Source organism: Syngnathus floridae, chromosome 7, assembly GCF_059516105.1.
Source record: "Syngnathus floridae isolate MCC-2025c chromosome 7, RoL_Sflo_1.0, whole genome shotgun sequence".
In the NCBI taxonomy this organism is placed as follows: domain Eukaryota; kingdom Metazoa; phylum Chordata; class Actinopteri; order Syngnathiformes; family Syngnathidae; genus Syngnathus; species Syngnathus floridae.
The window spans coordinates 9,648,932-9,670,617 of NC_142419.1; the positions used below are offsets into that span (position 1 = coordinate 9,648,932).

General features: G+C 39.9%; 3 protein-coding genes across 12 annotated transcripts in view; 2 read left to right on the top strand and 1 right to left on the bottom strand.

Moving 5' to 3' along the window:
* The window catches only part of fli1 (Fli-1 proto-oncogene, ETS transcription factor), a 29,820-nt gene extending 22,719 nt beyond the window's left edge, over window positions 1–7,101 (top strand). For all 9 annotated transcript variants that reach the window (XM_088381211.1, XM_088381212.1, XM_088381217.1 and 6 more), the window contains 4 exons: window positions 3,044–3,103; window positions 3,243–3,302; window positions 3,956–4,003; window positions 4,086–7,101. In XM_088381211.1, coding sequence (XP_088237337.1) covers window positions 3,044–3,103; window positions 3,243–3,302; window positions 3,956–4,003; window positions 4,086–4,615 — 698 coding nt within the window. In that variant the 3' untranslated portion in view covers window positions 4,616–7,101. The remainder of the gene's footprint in view (window positions 1–3,043; window positions 3,104–3,242; window positions 3,303–3,955; window positions 4,004–4,085) is intronic.
* Window positions 7,102–7,793: 692 nt separating this feature from the next.
* kcnj5 (potassium inwardly rectifying channel subfamily J member 5) overlaps window positions 7,794–21,686 on the top strand; it is a 35,910-nt gene continuing 22,017 nt past the window's right edge. Inside the window, exons 1-2 of one of the 2 annotated variants that reach the window (XR_015859435.1) lie at window positions 7,794–8,344; window positions 10,821–12,013. The gene's annotated coding sequence lies outside the window, so the exon portion shown is untranslated. Of the gene's footprint in view, window positions 8,345–10,820; window positions 12,014–21,686 lie in introns of those variants that run through there. The other variant, XM_088380822.1, reaches the window with a different exon arrangement.
* On the bottom strand, window positions 9,535–13,381 carry LOC148395089 (ATP-sensitive inward rectifier potassium channel 1-like). The gene is made up of 2 exons (XM_088380823.1): window positions 13,224–13,381; window positions 9,535–11,334 (listed from the first exon to the last, which is right to left on the bottom strand). The coding sequence occupies exon 2, from the start codon at window positions 11,314–11,316 to the stop codon at window positions 10,195–10,197; it is 1,122 nt and encodes a 373-aa protein (XP_088236949.1). The 5' UTR covers window positions 11,317–11,334; window positions 13,224–13,381; the 3' UTR covers window positions 9,535–10,194.

Sequence of the window (21,686 nt, forward strand, 5' to 3'; positions counted from 1 at the left end):
ACAAACAGGACTTAAATGGACGTATTTTTAAGTAACCTACAACTAAGTGAAATAAAATGTTCACTGTCGCAATTTACTGATGTGCAATAGACTGCAACACAGAGGGTGAGGGTGAATGTGCTACTCACTATCAATGATGTCTCTCTCTCTCTCTCTCTCTCTCTCTCTCTCTCTCTCTCTCATATCAAGTCTTTCCACCACCTTTCTCGCCTTCTCTGTCTAGCACTCTGGCCTTGTTTTGACTAACTGGTCGCACAGTCCAAAGTCTCCCAGGAGCGCGCACCACACCCCAGACATGAGTGGAAACTGGCTCGAGTCACAGTCAGAGCAATGCCTGGAAAAATGAGGGAGGTGGGAGAGAGTGGGGGAGGCAATTTTGGGGTTGCGCTCTTGGGTCGACGTCTGCGTGGCTGGCTCGCTCTGCATTGCCCTCACATCGTTTGACTTTTTTTTGGTGTGTGCTTTACATCTGCTGCTTCTCCTTCTGTGCTTTCGCTCCCCTCTCGCAACCTCTCGCTGTGGTGAACTCCACAGAAACAAGAGTTACAAAAGTAGATTGCGGTGTCACACTTTCTGAAGTGTTGCTACTTCTGTCTTTAGTCTCACTGTTTTGTTGGTGAAGGCAACAACTTTAAATCGATATCAATAACCCTCCAAAGTATGTATGAGTTTGTTCGGCCTGTCCTAACCAGGAAGTTCATTATTATTGTTTTCCTTCTAAATTCCAAACAGTTAGTCCTGTTTTCCAATATTTGCTTCTCATTGAAGATTTATTTCTGCCCGTCTCTTATTTCTATCCGCCATCTTCTTTGCATGTAGATGGAGCAGACCTTGCGAGGTTCCTTTCAAGGTGCTGTCGAGTGTGTTGCTGCTTTTTTTTTTGGGGGGGGGGGTCGCCTGTGGTGGTTAGAGTGAAGAGGTGGGGAGGGAGGAGAAAGGGCCAGTAAAACAAAGAGAGGTTGTCTACAGGCGAGGTAGGCAGGAAACACAAGTCTCCGAGGACTCGCTGCTCCTCAGCCTGCACCAGATTGGACCTGACAACCTCTCAGCCACGGCAGGCCGCTTGTTCTTTGTCCCGTTTCGCCCCCCCCCCCTCCAAATTTTCATCATTCTAATGACTTTTTGCAAGTTAATATCCATTGCCTTCATGCTTATATCTGTGCTCTCAATTTCCATTTTACTACACTTTGAATATCACCCCCTGAAATGGGCCCTTTGGTGGAATATTTTAGGGTTTAAATGTTTAATATGTGGAAAATAATTGATGAGATGAAAAGATTACTCTGCAGCATATATTTTCCCATTTAGAGGACTCAACAATATATATAATAAAATATGCTTCTTAAAAGGTTTTTGAACTTGTGAATGAAACTTTCAGAGTTGAGCATGATTTCAAAGAGAAGTTTGGCTTGCATTTTATTTATTACAGTTGGCTGCAGTTGTAAGCAGATGGTGGTTTGCTTGTCGAGCTGTCAATATATTTTTGTCCACAAGAGGGCAATACCGCACAGTAGTTATCGGTCTGAGAAGAATGGCATGAGGATGAAAATGAGGATGATGACCTTCACTGGTGCAGGCTAAATGATTTTCAATGCTTATGTTCGTAATAAAATAACTATAAACCCTGGTTATAAGCACATACATATACTGCAATAATACTTTATTCTTACATCATTTCTGGTTTTGGGGTCTTTTGAACTCCCTACACACACACACACACACACACACACACACACGCACACACACACACACACACACACACACGCACATTCATATAAAATTTAGCCGCGTCAACTTGAGAGCTTTTTAAACATTCTGCTTCACTAATGGGAAAAGGGATTGCCTCTTGACCTTGAAAACAGCGTGCAGATCCCAGTCGCGACCTCTGTCATCACACTTACACCTCTATTGCCTTGTGGGAGAAGCACAACTGATTTGAATTGGAAATAGAAAAAAAAGAAGAAAAAATGTGCGGCTGCCAAACACTTTAGAATTCTGTGTGTTCTGGCAACTGTTTGAGCAGTGAGAATAATAGCCATCAAAGGTGCTGGCCAGTTGCACTACGAGTATAGCAGTGTGTCTTTGAGACTCAGCCATGGGGATCATCACATCCTCTGTTTTACCTGTTTGTGTCAGAGTGACTGATTGTTCTTGGAGGCCCTCCAGATACACAGCAAAATCCACGCAAAAGTGAGCCAGGGTTGGCCATTTGTCAAACTTTCATGAAGAGAGGAACTGAACGTGCCACACGTGAAACTGTGAACTTTGGCCGTTAATTTGCTTTTTATTTGTGGTGAGGGCCGTCGCAAGGTGCCCGGTAGTCTGTAATCGTTGTCTAACAGTGTGCCACAATCATCCCTGGGTGCCAAAAACAACAACACTGCCACGGCCAGATATCCTGTCAAGAGCCACTTCAGCCGCATTCGCAACGATTGATTAATGTGCTGTTGGTACAGGATAAATAATCTGGTACACGGCAATGATATACTGTATTGTCACTACGTACAAGGAGGATAAAGCATTGTGAATGTTGACAATGAAATTATAATGTGATTATAGAGCGAGCATTGATTCTCAAATTGTAGTACACATACCAGTAACAATCACTGAATTATGTACTAAATGTTCAAACTGAGCATAATGTTACATTGTTTTAAAGAAAATGTGTTCAATTGTATTTATCTTTTAAGTAAAATACATTTGAATTTTATCTTGAAGAATTTCTGAGGGCCCCCAGGATGTTGGGGCCTTTGTGAACTTCATTTTTAAAAAGGGAAAAAAACAGCCTTAAGCAAACATTTGCTTTGATGAATACTGTATTTAGGGCCAAGTTTCCTTTTTTTTTCCCTGTGATTCATTAATATATTTCTCTTTGGCGTATCAACTCTGGCACCCTTGCAGAGGAGTTGGCACACACAAAAGTCTATAAATACAGTAAATAAAACTCACACTGTAGCAGGCTAGCACATTGCAAAGAAATAGACCTTCCCGTTATTAATGCATTTTAGACATGGTTTAAATGTTGCCCTCCATTTTTTTTTAGACCCTTCATATGATGCTGTACGACGGACGGGATGGTCAAACAACATGCACAGTGCCAAAGGTGAGGACTAAAAGCACTACAAAACTCAGTTCGTAGATGTTAGAGAGTCTAGCCGATAGCTGCTGCCGCCTTCTCCAAGGCAGGAAGTCAATGTGTTGCCAGTAAAGATTTCTTTGTCAATCTCTCCTTCTATCTCCAGGCTCTCCAGTGGTAACTCAGAATGTGACCAAGACTGCTGAGCAGCCCAGAGCTCAACCAGGTATCATTTGTTAATCTCTTTTTTTGGCCATCACTGTAGCAAGTCCTATAAATTAGTTGATTGTTTTTGAAGTGAGCCAAGTTTGAGCCAAGTCAAGTGAGCCAAATTTGAGTTTCTTTTCATCTGTGGCAGAATCCTTTATATGTTTTCCTTAATTTTCTTATCTTCAAACACCTCCCTCAAATTGACAAGTAATTTTACATTTAATTAAAAAAAAGGGTTGTTCTGGATCTGGAGCTATCTCTGTCTATCTTTCACATACGGGCATGAAAATAGTTTTAGAAAAAAAATTATTTTGGCCATACACTCTTTATGTGTATAACAGAGGAGATTGTTAACCCGGCTATTCAATATATCTATTGCAACGACTTTCAGCATTTTGCCGTCGACTACAAAATGCCCGAAGAATCTCTTTTGTACTAATAAAGCCGTCCCCCTTCACAGTTACTTGGCAATGTGAAATTGTTGGGGGGAGAATCTATTTTCATGGTGGAATCTACCTTGGAAGGAAAATATCTCTCCTGCTTTCAGTCCAATATCTGTTAAGAGTCTGTTATCCTCCCACGTGTATTCTTTCACTCCCTCTGTTCTATGCCAACTAGTACAGGTCAGAGTCCCTTTCATGAGCATAAGGTGTCTGCTTCTGTTCACAGATCCTTACCAAATACTCGGTCCCACCAGTAGTCGCTTAGCCAATCCTGGTAAGAATGTTGCTTAACACGTTTTAAAACATTTTTAGTGCCTCTCTCATTCAACAATGCCTCCTCTTCTTCTGCTCGTCAGGTTCAGGTCAGATCCAACTTTGGCAGTTCCTCTTGGAGCTCTTGTCGGACAGCGCCAACGCCGGCTGCATCACCTGGGAGGGCACCAACGGCGAGTTCAAGATGACGGACCCGGACGAGGTGGCGCGACGCTGGGGCGAGCGCAAGAGCAAACCCAATATGAACTACGACAAACTGAGCCGGGCGCTACGCTACTACTACGATAAAAACATCATGACCAAAGTGCACGGCAAGCGCTACGCTTATAAGTTTGACTTCCACGGCATCGCCCAGGCGCTGCAGCCGCATCCCACCGAGTCGTCCATGTATAAGTACCCCTCGGACCTAGCCTACGTCCCTTCTTACCACAGCCACCAGCAGAAGGTCAACTTCGTATCCCCTCACCCTCCGTCCATGCCGGTTACCTCCTCCAACTTCTTCGGACCAACTGCTCCATACTGGAGCTCGCCCACCGCCGGCATCTACCCCAATCCTAACGTCCCCCGCCACCCGAATACGCACGTGCCTTCCCATCTGGGCAGTTACTATTAAACACCTCTATCTAACCACCCACTAGCCATGCCCGCCATTGCTGACCTGTACTCCCAATGACGCTATACCCCAAAGAAGGCAATGAAGAGGAAAGCGAAAGAGATGATTTTATATTTGTTAAGATTTTTGAAACAACTGGATGCTATGGTCCAAAATGGAATACTACTTATCTTAAGAAGACTTGATCTTTTGGACATGTGCCTTTATCTTCCACATCCTCCTAAAAGCTGCACCGAGTTCTTCTCCAAAACGTTTGCCAAGCCAAAGCCTGAGAACAGAAGAGCAATCATGTCTGCCTGCCTCCTCAGCCCAGACATGGCCCTTTATTTACGGGTCTCAATCTCCATCCTCCCGAGTACATTACCGCCATTACGCTTGAAAGCATCTGCTCTTTCCACCATCTACAACCTTGTCGGGGTTTGTTATTCCCACCACATCGAAGCCTTCATCTTTTTTCCCAGCGCCTCTGCTCGTCCACCTGTATCATTTTATGTGTGTGTAGAGAGTCTACTGGAATTTGCTGGAAAAGATGGAGCCCCCCACCCCCCCACACACACACCGCCACCACCAAACTCAACACACACACGATATGGACCTTTCTCGCCTATGAATGAAAGTTGGCAACTGGAATATGCCATTCACAATTTAATTTATCCTCCAAACTGGAAGGCAAGAGAGGAGTCCAATAGCGAGGAAGCAAGCGCTGTATGTCTGCTGAACTGTCGGTTGTACTTTAAATGCTTTCTGCATTGCGTGCGGAGTTGATGACAGGCCATGTGTACAGCTCTCTTGTGCTGAGGAAGCCGAGTCAACGCGTAATTGAAACAATTTTGCAACAAGTCAACCCAGGCCGACACACTCGGCTATTAAAAGTTTACTGTGTTGTCGCCTCGAAGCCATGTTTTGTCTCTCCACCGTGTCAGTATTAATGTGAATGTTGTTCAGTTTGTGTCTTAAAAGAGGATTTCAAATCAAAGATTGTCAGGTGGTTTCATTTTGTAAACAAGGAAGCAAACAAGTAATGACCAAGGCCATTAATTTGAATAGTTTTTGTCATTCTAAAATATGTAAAGTCCTTGTCTTGGTTTCATCGTGGTGAAAAAGTCCAACAAGACAGTAAATCTAGAATAATGCATTCCAGTAAAATGAGCACATCCAGATTACTGTGATGACATGAATTGAACTCCAAAAGCTTTAACTGCTGTCCTGCCCAGTTTTCATTTGACTCAAGACATTCTCTGATGAAAAATCTGACAATTTTTGATTTGTTTAATGACTGCCACTGTGTCTCTTCTCTTTTTTGGGCAAGTCAGGATCCTGTAGGTCACACTGCGAAATGGCTTTCTCAATTTTTTGTGTTAGTCAACAGTGTCAAGTTGCATATTACCAGGGCTGGATCCTAGTTTGAGAGCAGCATGTATGCTTGAATGTTAGTTTCTCACTGATCTAAAGGCCAGATAAACATGCACATGGACTTCCTCCTCATGTAATTGCATCATATCATCACATGTCCATTTTCAGGTGCATAGGCGCTAAAGAGCAAATGCACTCCATGACCAGTAAGTGAAGCAGACACTTGAAAGTAAATGACGTTGGACTAAGGTTATCGGAGAACAAAACCAATTTTAAATATGACGAGTTGAAACAAGGAATTCCTCAGATTCGCAAACGCTGTGCGTTTGTCAGACCTATTTTTTATTATTTTATATGCATCAGTCAACTAGGCATTAAAGCAACTTACTGTATAAATTATGCAGAGTTATTTTCATATGTGACACAGTATTAAAAAGAGACAAGAGAATTAATACGAGTTGACCTCGGTCAAAAAAAAAAATACAAATCTTTGAAGTCCATTTCTGCTCAGTAGTTTTTTCAGCATTTTAAGCGTTTTTATATTTGTACATTTGGGCAATACATTTTTAGCTTTTTTATTATTATTTCTTATTGTAATTATTTTGTATGAGATTGTGTAACATCCCAAGTGCCTTTGTGTACACAAGCTAAGCCTTCTCCCAAACACAAGTGACTGCTTGAATCCAATAACAGGGACCATTTAACGCTGTCTGCAACATGTGATTAGGACAGTTCTTTAATCACCGTTGAAGTCTAATAGTCCCAAAAAAATTGGTGGATATTAAGATATTGTATGTAAATGAATGAAAATGGCATTAACATCCATCAGCTTCCACCTGAAATAAAAAGGGAAATTTCTAATGCACCCTGAACATGCCTCTATACTACTTCATGTACTACTATATGTGTGTGTGTGCTTGTGTGTGTGTGTGTGTGTGTGTGCATGTGTGTGTGTGCTTGTGTGTGTATAATTGTACAATTAATCAATTATAATTATTGTTATTATTATTATATTATTGTTATTATTGTCATTCCAGCATGTATGAAGTCGTACCTTTTCAAAAATGTTGTATAGGAAAAAGGGCTTTTGTATAGGAAAATGTGAGAAATAAATGTTTTTACCTCTCGTGATACCTATAAGTGCATTTAGCCTGTTTCTATGGCAACACGGCCACTTTTCACTTTGAGAACAATTGGCCTCAAGTTTGTGAAACTTTTTTTCCACATGGACCAAGGTGACTATTTTATTAATACTTGTTCATTGTGAGGCACGTTTTTCGAAAACATAAAACAGCCATTAGGCTTTCTAGCCTTGGTCTTGATCAATGATGATCAAGTCTTATCTGACAAGGCATTTTAAAAGTACATGCACAAACAGATAATGGAAAGACACTAGTGAAATTCTACACAATATATACACATTTAGCAACTCTTATATCACTGGGTATGTCTAATGCATTCTTAGGCAATGTTCTTGCAATCAAAGTTCACAACAATGTTTTAATACTGAGATCAAGCGGACTGTATTGGGCCCATTATGCTCTAGATATGTATCTATATGTACATAAGAAAGTTCCCATGCTTTTCTTGATGAATAAAAACATAATGCTATGATTGCAAATATAAAGACATGCTCAAACTTCTAAACATTATTGTTATTGCAAATATTAGCTGAATGGTTGTGAATGGTTGATTGTCTGTGTGTGCCTTGCAAATGGCAGTCAGTTTCAGCTCATCGACCCGAATGAGAACGAGCGTTCAAGAAAGTCTTATGCTCAAATTATATAAATGCATCAAACTATTATATTCTGTTGTAAGGGTGTGTGCAGTGTACACTATGTGTTTCAATTCTCATCAGGTTAACTTTAAAAGTCAGATATTATTCCTTTTATTTAAAAAAAAAAATACTATTCGGTTTTCATCATGTGGTTGAGCTCACAGTGGTTGAAGAATAAGAGCATAAATGTATGATCATTCTCCAAATCAAATCAAAAACCAGATTATTGTAATTTTGAAAATTGAATGATTCAAGATTACAGAGCTGTCACGACTCGTCCCCGATCGTGTCATAGTTTCTGTCCATGTGTCTGTGTGCTCGCCCTTCCCCTCCTGTGTGCCCTGATCAGTGTGATCATCCTCACCTGTCTTGTATTTAAGTCCTGTCTGCCCCTCGCTCACCTTTCGGATCGTTGATGTCTTCTTGTCTGACATCTTTGTTGGTCAGTTCCATTTCTGTTAGCCTGTCTGTTGGTCAGTCCAGTTGTTTCTGTTTCGTTCTCCATTCCAATTCCCTTTTCCCTCAATTAACCCATCGCCAAGCTGCATTTGGCCGCCCTGCTCCATTCCGATCCTGACAAGAGCTCAATGTTGAAAAAGGTAAATTTATCTCATCACCTATTGGCAGTTTTTTTTAATATGATACTCATTTTTTGTATTTTGTATTATGAACCATATTGGTGAAAGTGATTTTGTGGTACTCTACTAAAGCAAATGTAGAATAGCAAATAAACGCCGCCATCAGCGCATGTAATCCAGTTCTGTGGTGAGAAGATATGCCAAACAAATGTTGTGTGAATGTGTGTGTGTGTGTTTTGAATAGTGAGCTTATACAACATGACAATATGACACCACTATTATAACCACATGTGTATATAGAGCACTCAGAGTACTCTAACCTTACAATCACCATGGTAAGCATGAGTGCTTGGAGTGGAATGATACTATAGTGTCACAGTTTGATATTTTTTTAAATATTTTTTAATTACAAATGCATGCAATTTTTTAATTTTATTATCTTTTCAACCCACCGGTAGATACCTTTATATCTCTTGATAAAAGGCGAAAGGACGTCACATGACCACAACGGGTCAGCCGTGATTATCTGAGCCCTTAGCATAAGTGATGTTATTTTAATTCAGTCGACAGCAGGTGACGAAATGCCTTTTTAATTGTATTTAAATGCATATGAGGAATTAACAAATTAATTTTATTTGATTAACACATTATTTTATTCAAATTCATTAATTTTACTGCCCACAATGGCTAAATAAGTACACTATCCCTTTTTTTAAAAAAAATCTGGTTTTGGCCGATTCTACAGGAAAAGTACTTTTTGTGTCATCGAGGCTTCACAATGAGCCACTGGAGAAGCGACATTACCAGCATGTTTTGCTGCATTTCTAATTAGCTCTTGTGACTGAGTTTATTCGTACAGTATGCGTTATTTTGTGCAAGCAGCGTTTGATATACTAGTCACAAGGGTGTTGTTTCTCGTCGTGTATTAAATCGTTGCTACTTTTGTTATTAAATTATTGTCACTTTTGCTGATACCCTAAGTCACAAAGTGTGCACTCATTGCTCGCTGTATTTTATTGGCCTCCTCCAATTACATGAAGAGAAGTGAAGGGAAAAGTAAGTGTGGCGTTCTCTCTGTTGACACGTTGGCTCATCTGTTTGCTCTCACAACTTCATTTTGTTTGGATGAAAATCTGTAATAGGGGTTGATGGCTGGCACTGACGTTTTTTGGTTATGTTAATTTCAGGTGGAGAACAATGTGAGACAAACATTATTGAGTGTAAAAATAGTTTTATTTCACTTTCCCCCCTGAGATAAAATACAAAAAAAACATAAAAAACAAATTTGATTTCATTCAATAGGTCAGACTGCATGCAGTCATATTTTTAAGTGTTTCAGGAGAACTTGGTTCCACCATCACTCGAAGGTTCCACACTAAACCTGTGCGAGTGCCAGTGCTGGAATAGATTAATGTTTCTAACAAAGAGCCCAAATGTCTTTTTGTGTATGGCAGATATGAATTATTAAACAACCACTAATATTGTTTTGTCATCCACAAGGCACCCAAAACAAGTTCTTCAAGTAAGATTCATACACAGAATAATACAGTCTTTGTTATCCTCAGTAAATCCGATGTGCAGGACCTGAGGTAAAATTATCATCCTTGTGAGAGGACCTATAATCATCTTTTTCAACCAAGTAATTTCCATGACATGGCAACCCTTTGGAAAACATGTTCTTTGGTTGATAGACAGTGATACGTGTGGCAATTACAATTGTTCAATACATTTCCGAAAGATAATGAGGTTTCCTTCACTTAACATTTTCTGTACATGCGGTTTTCCCAAATAAACTTTGGGATGCTCGAGGGGTTCAACAGTGGGCGGTAGGAGGCATCTACCAGAGTGTCTTGTTCACTGCCTCTGTGCTTTTACATCTTGGTGATACTTGCAGGATCATGGATATCAATCACCTCAAAACCTTGGTTGTCAAGTCCATCTTTGGAGTGGTGGTGGTGACCTTTGATGTTGTGGAAACAGTAGGCGCAATGCGCAGTGGCCACAGGTACCACCTTGGAAAAGTTGGAGAAATCCACCCGGTATTTACCTTCTTTGCTTCGGGAGATGATGGGCAGGAAATTGTAGCCCCACATGATCTCCTGGGGAATGAAGGAAGTCCGGACTTGGCAGGAGGAGCTGGTGGACTCTGCGGTACCGTCCAAGAAGACGACCAGCTCAAACTCTTGCTTGTGGAGCGTGTCCACTGCCATCTCAAAGAAAGGGCTTCCCTTGTTGATGACGTGACGAAGTGTGAGCGGACACACAAAGAACAGGTTGTCCTTTCCGGCGTCTACCATGAATTCAATGTTCACCTGGTCCATGATTATTGTCTCGCCATCTGCCGAATGGGTGGTTCGCAGCAGTTTGCCATAGATCTGGCTTCCTATCATGAGGGTCTTTCGAAGATTGGCCACTCGTATTGACAAGCAGAGCGCGCCGTTCTTTGGGCTGATTACAGCCATGTCACTGAATGAGATGGTCTTCGCTCTCTTTTTAGGTGAAGAGATTTTAGATAAAATGATTCCACACATGAAGCAGTTGATGACTGCGCCAAGGAGAGACTGGATGATGAGAAGGGCCACAGCACCGGGGCAAATGGGAGTCAGGGCTCGGCCACCGTACCCAATGGTTGTTTGGGTTTCAAGGGAGTACAGGAAAGCTGTGGTGAGTCCGACAACATTATCAACACAAGGCGCATGGTCCGCGGGGGGCTCCTGCCACGTCAGGTCTCCGTTACTACGGGCAATCCAGTACCAGAGCAGGCCGAAAATGAACCAGCTCAGGGTGAAAGATGCAATGAAGACTAAAAGCACAAAACGCCAGCGGATCTCCACGAATGTGGTCCAGTAGTCGGCCAGGAACGCAAAATGTTTGCTGTACTTGATGTTTCCGTATTCGATGTTGCAGTGGCCGTCTTTGGTCACCAGCCTGGCCCGGCGACGCTTTCGCTCAGCCAGATAGTCCTGAAGACGTTTGCTGAAAGGGCCAAACATTTTCTACGAGTCCACAACCTTGAAAACAGCAAATAAGATATTATCAACACATGGGTCATTTCATTCATAAAACAGTTTGGCAACATGGACCGATAGTCTTAGTCGGTATTTTGGATGGCATAAATCTAATAGTATCTTTAAAACATTACCCAGCCTAATGAGCCAGATAAATCAACCAATGAAGGAACACTTGAGAAAAGTTCAACTTCAAGCAGAAAAACCCACATTCGAATGAATATGTAAACCTTGGTAGAAAACAAACTGTTCAGATAAGATATGATTTCGGCCTCAATTAACTGACATAAGCTTCCAAACAACTATGTGCTTATTTTTGCTGAGTCATGCCTCCACAGAAATGTGATCATGCGCCTATCGGTAAGCCTTAATTGGTACAAAACAGTCTGTACAGTCAGTTGAGATTTTTTTTTATCAACCTTCAAAGCTGTAATTTATTTTCTTTGCCCTCTGCATCCTTTTTTCTCATTTGCAATTATACAGGAAAACAACTCAGTCACCTGAGGTTGATAATCATCCATGTTTCACAAAAAAAAAAGTTTATAGCTTTTCTTATTAGTATCCTGCAGTATTGTGCTCAGTTGCAGTTTAATGATGCTGAATATTAAGAGGCTATTTTGATCTTAGTCAAACTGAACAACAATTAGGATTATTAAATAATAACTGATATTCCAGAATATTTTATGATTGTGTCCTTGGTGTCTAATTTTGCACAGTACAAATAATCGTTTGCAGTCTTTGCACATGCACTTTGAATTAAATGCAAGGGTGAATAAACAAAAGAAACGTACTCAATAATTTATTAGCAATACATATTCAGATTTCACTAATGTGCTATATGACAGTTCGATAAGGAAATGTGGATTACAGTCTATTTCGTACTCATAGGTCCTAAAAAAACGAATGCGGAATTTAGTTAAAATATGTATGTATCAAAGTGGAAAGAAAATGTCAAGTCAACTAAGCAACAGCTTGTGGCAATAGTTCACACAAAAATGCTAACTTGGTGGTATCCCTATATTAAATAAAGACAAATCCAACATGCTCATTGGAAAAAAATATATAAAAGCGTTAATCTGATAAATATAAGTCTAACATTGATTTTGGTTGTAGAGTATAGAATTTTGAGCAGTGGGCAGTATGCCCTGAGAATGTTGAGATTTCATTGAAATCTTCACAAATTCAAGACTCCCTGTTCTGGATGCAGCAAAACAGCATGAGAACATAAAAATGCCTCTTTGGGGTAATCATAAATAAAGGAAATATGGAAGGACTGAAACATGCAGTCTGAAGAAGATACCCTTCAAACTTGAGACATCTGATGAAATTTCACAAGGAGGGGAAGAAAATTTATTCATCGACAGATTCTCATTGAGAGTTACAGAAATCATTTATTTGCAGTGATTGCCTCAAAGGTTTGGGCATATTTTGTATGGGTCAGTTTTATTAAAATCTGTCTATCTGACCATAAAACAGTGCCTGACTTTCATTCAATAAAGTTCCGTAAAATATTATGTATAAATTACTTGTATTAGTTTCAATTCATTTCCGTGACCTGAGAGTTTCTCTCTTTTTGAATAAATAGGTACAATTTTGGGATGAACAACATTAAAATCCTTATTACATAAAAATTTCAATATAAGGTCACACAAATCCTATTCAGAGAGGATTCAAGTTGTTCTAAAATTTACATTAGTAGTCAATTCATATTTTGTCGTTTGAAGAAAATGTCAGAGTTGTGTGCTTTAAATAAATGATTCATAACAGTGTCAGAGGATCACCTAAATTGCCTCACAATATCTGATTATCTAATAAGTTATCAAAATGTAGCTGACTTTTTCAACTACAACAAAATGAAATACTATGTCTTGCCATGAATGAATAAGGCTCACCTGTATGGATGTAAAACAGCTTCCAGTACATCCAGCTAAGTGTTGAACTCCAGCTCCACCTCTTTGGTCCTCTTCACAGTTGAATGGCAGAGTTTTATAGGTGTGTCCTCTTATGCCTGCTCTACTGCACCTGCGTACATTTATACTGTCCTCTCCCGGTGGAGCGGCCAGGTAGTGTTTACGCCCACAGAGAGAATCAAGTAAGCCCCCACCCCATCTACAAACAGACGCACATTGCATGGATACTCTTCCCCGGGCTTCAATAAGCTGTGTTTACCCCACAGACGCCTGGCACCAAGAGCCAAGCTGACCTCAATCCACTCCCCGTGCTGGTTGCTTTCCCTTTCTAGTTTGATACGATTCATTTCTGGATAAGGGACAAGTCAATATTTTGAATATAAATGGAAAAGCATCAAGTTACATCAAGTTAATGTGTCTGAGTAACAAAGAATGTCCACTATTACTTACCATGGACCCAAACATGGCTTAAGTCGACGTCTTGTTTTCATCTTGTCCTCTTGTGGAATTTATACCAAAGAGTTTTTCTATAGCTATATTATATTCTGATCAACGCCAAATAGAATTTTTTTTAATGTTTGCATTTTCAGGGCATGTCTGATTGGAACTACAGTATGTGTATCACGTCGCAAAATGACAGTTATTTTCCCATGAAATGCATCAAAATAGAGCTGTCGCTGTCACACAAAAATCAGTACAATCCATTAACCACAATCAAAAGAGCTGTGTCGTTGTTATAATACAAGCAACAAGCAAAATAGCTGAGGAAATGGGAAAAGAAAGAAAGATTCTCCAGATCCTAATACCTACCTGGAGGTATTCTAAATGTTGAACGGAGGAAATGTGTAAATCATAGCCAGAGTCATTTTTCTGCACTATTGTTCCTAGTTAAATTCCCCCAAAAGTGTCACAGTCTTACTTTGCGAGTTTTCTTTCCAAGCAGTTTTCTTTACGAGTAGAACACGTACATGTTCCGCACCCAGAGGGCTGCATTGTTTGTACACAGTTCTATTAAGCTTTGTGTTAATCCATGCCCTTGTAAAAGGATGCTAAGCATTAGGCATTCAAAGCACTTTTATTATTTTATTGTTTGAGCAACTCTGTCATTTGTGATGCCTTTTATTGAGCCCAATGGGCCTGCAAATAGCCAACTTCACCGCACTGATCGCCAGGCTGGTTTGGCAACTTTGAAAGTAACTTTTGACTGCTAGTTATTCAGGAGAATGGTCAGTCAGTGAATTACAATGAATAATTATAATGCACCACCCCGCCACCCCACAAATAAAAAAAATAAATAACGTTAAGGACATTTACAACCGACACTACAATCAAACTGAGAAGAAATAGTTTTCAAAAAGCTGCAGTTGTCGTGCTCTTTTTATTAGTTGTGAATATTGTGCAAGTGTGAAAAGAAGTCTAATACTAGCTTTCGTTATTTTTTTAATAAGTAACCTCATTACTTAAAATATGTTTATTGGTAATAAATGATGTGGATAATGTGCAATCGAACGCTCGATTTATACTACATAGTTTAAGGTAAGTAACGATTCAGATTTTTAGGGGGAGAGGGGTCACAAATGGCATATGTGTATTATTTTTTATTTAATTAAAAAAGGTCAGGAAACCGATATCTTCAAAATGGAAAAGTATTCTTCCAAATGAAGTATCATTAACAGCCAAATAAAAAATACCACACCAATCAACTTAGTATAAAAATGGCTTTGCAAACAAGTTGCACAAAAGTAAAACTGGGTACAACTGTACGGTATATTTTGCATATTAACTAAGCCCTCATTGATTAGACACATGACAACGCTAGTATGCCCCTCTCATCTGCCCCCCCCCCCCCTCCACCAATTGGCAAGGGGATTTAGAACAATAGCAGTTTCTGTATCAGTTTCTGTCAGTCAGTTTTATGGCTGCTACTGTATTTTTCCATGCATAATATATTCTAGTAAAGTATACTCAAAATAATTTGATTTGTATACACTTGGGTCAAAGGATTTCAATTAATTCTGTGACCTATGAAATAAAGAAACTTAAATATGGCACTTTAAAGTGTTATTTATTTCCTTTATTTTTTTTTCCTATTTTCATGTTTTAAATATGTTCAAAATAAAGACATATCCATCAATCAAAAAAAACAGAAGGTCCATGAGTTTTAGTTAAATACAACCATATTCAGTGATCAGTTGGGCAGACTTTGGACTGGTTACATGCGTGTGCGTGTGCGCGTGGTGAGAAATGGGGGTGATGTTCACTGAGGGCAGTCATTTTGCTGGGTCATCATGTCACTGAGCATTTATATTCCATATCCATCATTCACAGTGTAAAAGTGGCATCGTACTAAATGTCACTCGTTTGCAACGCCATGTAGAGGAAATGTGCTTATGCAGCATTTTCCCCACTTGTGGTAGATGCAAGCAGTGAATCATTTCTTTAATGCATACTGTATCTTCATCCCTTTTCTACCTTGTTTGTTACTTTAGGTAGGATGACTTGTGTCTGCAATATTCAGGGGAGGAGTTGTTGAAGTCACATATCGTAGGATCTGTGAACCAAGTATTGACGCCTTTGGCTGCAATGTGCATATCAATGGGAGCCTGTAGGCTGCCATGCCTGTATGAGCATACGGCCGAGAATATAAGCCTGCAGGGTTTGTGGGAATTTTCCACTTGCTGGTCCACTCAGTGAAGTCTCCCGGGTGATAATATAGCAATATGTAACCTCAGTTACCCTCCAAATGTGTGTGTTTACTGTTGTTGGTAGAAATATGTGGTTTTTAATGAAAACGATGCAGGGTAATGAAATGACCCAGGAAGAACACATTAGTAATAATACAGCTTTAAATTGTTGTGCTTACATATACTGTGGATATTTTGTTGTGGGGGAACCAGATAGTTTCTGAACATTTCTATTGATTCAAACTGTCTTGGTAAGTGCAAAGGGAAATAATTCTTGCGGGCAATGCAACAGGAGCTGTCTGTAGACTGTATTTCTTCCCTCCGGCACCAGGTCCCAATTAGTCAACAGTTTTGACAACCACTTGAGAAAAAAAATTAAGACACCCCCCCACACTCACACCCACCAAAAAATGGGTAAAACCATAACTGTTTTTTACTCCATTCGTAGATTCTATTGTTCACACACTCATATTAGTTAGCTATTAGCCCATTTGAAGTATTTACTGTATGTGGATAACCAAAATATGGGCACCTGCTGGAAAATAAATGTGGTAACCTCTCACATGAATTAAAGTTGCCTTACCAGTACTTTTCCATTGCCGTGGCAGAAGTCTGTGGTTACCTTACCATGATGTGTGGCCATGTTTCTGTTTTTGTTTTCTAAGGATTTCCCTCAGCCTTCAATCTTTAAACTCCCATCGTCGCAAAATGATCAAATGTGTAATTTTGTTGCCACTCAATATTCTGGACTCGTGTTGTGATTCTATTTTCTGTCACAAATCCCCCACTCAAAGGACTTCAGCTTGATTAGGCTGCTCCCTCACCGGAATAAGCAAGTCAATGAAAGAGAAAGGGAATAAAGCGCCACAAATCACTTCTTTCATTCACATCTTACTGCCTACTTGGCCAGTGGCATGTATGAGATGGTAACCGGATTGAGGAGAAAGGATCTAAGTGACATCGATTGACAATGCAGAGCTATTTTCCCGCTTGAAGGACAACGACACAGCCATCATCTCATAGTTCACTCATTTTTAGTTTCATTTTTACGACTAGGTCATTATTTTCATTTCCATCTTTTTTTGTCTCAAAGTAATTTTCTTCAAAGGGCATAAAAATGGCACGACGTGTTCAGAAGCAGCTTCTCGACTTTGCACTGTTTAAAATGACAGCGCTCTGGAGAGAAGAGCAAACTGCTGCTGCGGGGTTACCTCCTATCATGCTTGACTCACTGCAGGAAGGTTCCCAGAGACCTCCAAAATCTTTCTGCCCAGAGGGATACTGTGGGTAGCTTTGGGATTTTTGTCTCTGCAAAACCATCACGGCAATAATGAAATAAAAGAAAATTATTCTAAGCAAAGATTAGATTAGTGTAGTGTGTCGCAGTGGCACATATTGCACACCACTAAAACGCGTCGTAAAAAAATACATACTGAAATTATTTCCCTCTCATTTCAATTGACTCACACAGTTAAGTCTGAAGTCTGGGCCTGTTAGTTAAACACCAAGCTGATGCACAGTGGCTAGTCTATACGTCCATGTTGAAGTTCCGGGTTTTTGTAAAAAATGCCGTTGCCGTTTTTAGCTCATCTTTTGATCAATTTTAGAGAGATGTCGTGTTTGTAGTAGATGTCCAGTTATTTTTCTGCACTTGACGAGATGACTGTTTACATTGTGTTCCATGGTGCTTTGGAAAATCTTGTGAGCCCTTCTCCTGACTGATGGCTTAAACACTGAAGCCCTCCTGATCCTGTGGAAACTCTATGTGAACCAGAGACAACCTCTTTGTTGTGGCTACAAAAATGTTAGAAAAGCATATTTGAACCCTGACCAGAGACACTTTAAATGGCGGCAAATCCTGTTTAACATGGGTTTGAATATGATTTGTTTATTCTGAAAAGCCACACCCCCCACATATAAGAAGAATGTGCATACTTGTGCAATGACATCATTCATTTATTTTTACTTACCCTCATGAAAAAAATCTATTTTTAATTTGAGTTCTACAGGTTATACTCTGGGTCATATTAATGGTGGCAACTGTTTTGAAATGCTTTATCTTGGTGTGTTTTTTTCCCCCACAATAAAACATTTCAACATGGTAGTGTGCATTTATCTGCATCGTATCCTAGAAATTTAACACACTGAGATCTTAAATGATGGTTTTGGACCAATTGAAGAGGAAGTCAAGTCAAACATTTTCTTTACAATATCTTCTATGGGTCACCACGAGCCTTAACACAGCATTCTTATTGATATTGATTTTGTGGAATATGTATGTATTAAGCAGAAAAATCCATCAGTGTTTATACATCTCAGGATGCAGCTATTTTGACACTTGATGTCCACTAAAAATTCCATCACAGTTGCTCAGGACCCAAACACAAATTTGTGACCACATCCATAGCCAGGCTGTATATACTCTAACTTTATTTCCATATCATGCGGAGAAATCGATACCCACAATGATAGATTGTTTCACATTGCTATGCTTGCCTGCTCCATGTTTAGGGGCTCCATACTGACACCATCTACTTAATTGTATGCCGACAAATTTACTATGTATGCACTGAAAGAAAGAGAGCCAATCTTGTTGTAGTTCTGCTTCATCACTCATAAGGATGAGTGTTTAATATAACCACTCGATGATCATCTCAAGAGCACAAATCACGGCGTCAAAGACAGCACAAGCACCATTTTTAGGGCAAATGGAAAAGAAATATTGTCATTGCACATCCTACAAGTAAATAGCAACTGAATTGCAGTTTCAATGTTAAAGGCCAAGAGGCAGGGAGGTTAATTGTGATGCTGCAGCAATAACGCGGCCGTGCCAGATCGTGCTGCGACATACAGTGACTGTAATCGTGTTTGGTTTTGTTTGTTGTCTTTGCGGAGAGAGGAATCAAGTGCATTCAGTGTCCCACTTCCACTCGCATACATTGAAATTCTGTGCGTAAGATACACAATGTACAGCATCCCTAAATTATGTAACACTGCACTGCTCTGTCGAGCCACACACTCATTTCAATTCATAATTTAAAGCCTAATAGATGTACTCATTCTCTTAACCCTCTTTATGATGATAGAACTATAAGATGGTCCATTGTTTTTGTTTTGATTGTAGTCCTGCTTCCCCCACCCTGCAATAATAATCATGTTGTACCAATATGTTGTTATTGGTGAGATGTTCTGTTTTAAAAGCAATTGGAAATTTTTAATAATTCACATATTTTCCTGAACTAGAATTTACCCTTGGTGCGAGCTGTTTTAATGCTGCCCAGCATCACCCACCCACCCATGACTCTCAGCACAAAATGCAAAATGTCCGTTTGGTTAACTAGCTAAATATTCTGCATGCAACGACTCAGCAGTATGTGTGGACCCACGCATTTGTTTCGACAAGTAAATGTTCATGACTTGGCTGATAAGCTTATTGAGGCTGTCCTTCCATATCTATTTAACAGCTTTGCACATTTTTTTGGAGGGTGGTGGGGAGGGGGTGCAACAAGGCTGCTCAATCCAGTTCCAAAGCCTCCGACAAGAGGTTCAATCAGAGATAATGAATCCTACAAGGAGGTTGAGAACAAGTGATGATGAAAGAAAAAAAACCCAGAGCCTTGGCGAGTGAGGTTTAAGGATGACCCAATATTCTCAGTTATGACCTATGAAATGATTGCTTGAGGACCACAGCTTGTCAAACGCTATGGACTGTAAACGAGTCAGTACTGCTAGTCTCAGCACGTCTCCAGCACCCAACCAAGTCTATGAACCGTTTCAAAAGAATGGGGAGGAGAAATTGATGAAATGTTGATACTTTTAATCCACATCCACTGAAGGGTGAAGTGGACATGATCTAACTTTGAAAATTGGAAATTTTACTTACAATAATTTCTTCATGAAAGAGGGTCATACATTAATCCCTGGTTGTTAATGTTTTTATTTGGTTTTGGCTAATGCAAAAGCGTGGTCGAGGAAGAAGTTAATAATTGGTGTAAAAAGATTTTGAGCCTTGCCATACACTAATGTAACCAAGCAGATCATTGACTTGAAAGATGGTCAAAGGCAATGTTGGATATGGAAGCTAACAAATGTCTGAGGATGAAAACATGCCTGTGTAACTACCATGAACGTCAAAATGTGCTTTTGGATCAGGACTAATTACTCAAGTTTGAACACGGCCGAAGATCCAAGCCTTTGTGACAATATCTGAGAACATGCAGTAGCACTATAATGGTCTATAACTTGGTGCTGATCCAAATTAGGATTGTTCATTCCTGGAGGAGTGTGATTATGACTCCATATGCAAGTCTGCACTGGTGGATATCAAATTAAACGGGAGACACACTGTGGTGTGTATCTTCCTCCAGCAGGGCAGCCAGAGTTTGATCTTTCTAATGGGTTGCCTATTACAAGACTAAAAGACCCTATTATAAAGTGATATCCAGTCCTATTATGCAAATACAGCTGAACCGTACACAAGTTTCCTCAGTAATGAATGTGTCAGCAATTTGTCATTGCAAGATATGTGATTAATGTCAGGCAGTACAGTTAAATGGATGAATTTTTCCACAGGGTGAGCATATAAGGTGGGGTATAATTGTAGATACTTGGGGGCTCTTGAACAACAGATCAATGGAGCAGATTAAGGAAAACCTTATTCATTACATTGAAGATGATCAGCGCTTGAGGGAAGGGTGCACATATGACTCAGAACTTGCGTCCTTCTGGCAGGTCCCAAGCTCCTCATTATTGCAGAGACTTTACTTGATTTCCTATAATCCTGTAATTGGCTCCCTGGTCGTTTGCTGCGTGTACCACAAGCAGAATCTGACAGTTTTCTTCCATTTTTGTTGTGGCAGGGCAATTCCATGGGGTGAGTTTGGGGGGGATGGGGCTGTCAGTGGGATACAAAGGCCAAGACAGAGTCATAAATCTTCACCTAAACTCAAAGCGAGAAGTACATGAGGAGACTTTACGATGACAAGCGGCGTCAAAGCGCTTCCCATCCTTTATTCTTTCTCCATCTCCTTCTCCTTTAAACGCGGAACATGAAACCTACTCCACGGTATGGCAATAAAATCTTGACATCCCGAATGTGTGACGTCTTTATGGGTTGTGGTATGTGTGTGCGTGTGCGTATGTGTGCGTTCATGTGGACACATATCTCAGTCATAAAGCAAAAATGAGCGTACATTTTGCTACAAGTTATTTAAAAGTATGGGACATGTATAAGCATACAGTGGTAAGCATGACTTATGTTAGATTTACATCATGCTCGATCCAACATAGTTGTATTCAAGTGACCCATACCTGCAAAGATAGCACTGAACACCAGAAACAAAGGACAATCGAAACACAGTAGTAAGCAAATAATATAATAATATATATGGATGTCCAGCTAACGTTCTGATTTTCATTTGATATATTTTCATTAGATATATTTTCCTCTTCCATTGAACTTGGAATTAAAATCAGAGTTCTGTCACCTAAGCCATGGGTGTATATGTCCTGGCATATGTTCCTACAACATCATGGCATATTATTAGACAATATCAAGGGGAGGAGGGGGGCATAAAAGTAGTGGTGGCTCACTGGTCGAGTAGCTTCGTTATTCGTAAAATAAGATGATAAATGGCTAGCATTAAAAAAAATGTATGCACAAATGTTATTGTACTCTGTTACTGAGCATTAGTTATGGATGTTGCAATATTTCCTCTCATCTTTGCTCCAGCCAATCGTACTGTTGCTGCTCTCTCTTCTC

Bases quoted from the DNA above. Each gene is read 5' to 3' on its own strand.
- LOC148395089 (XM_088380823.1), bottom strand. From the start codon at position 11,316: ATGTTTGGCCCTTTCAGCAAACGTCTTCAGGACTATCTGGCTGAGCGA.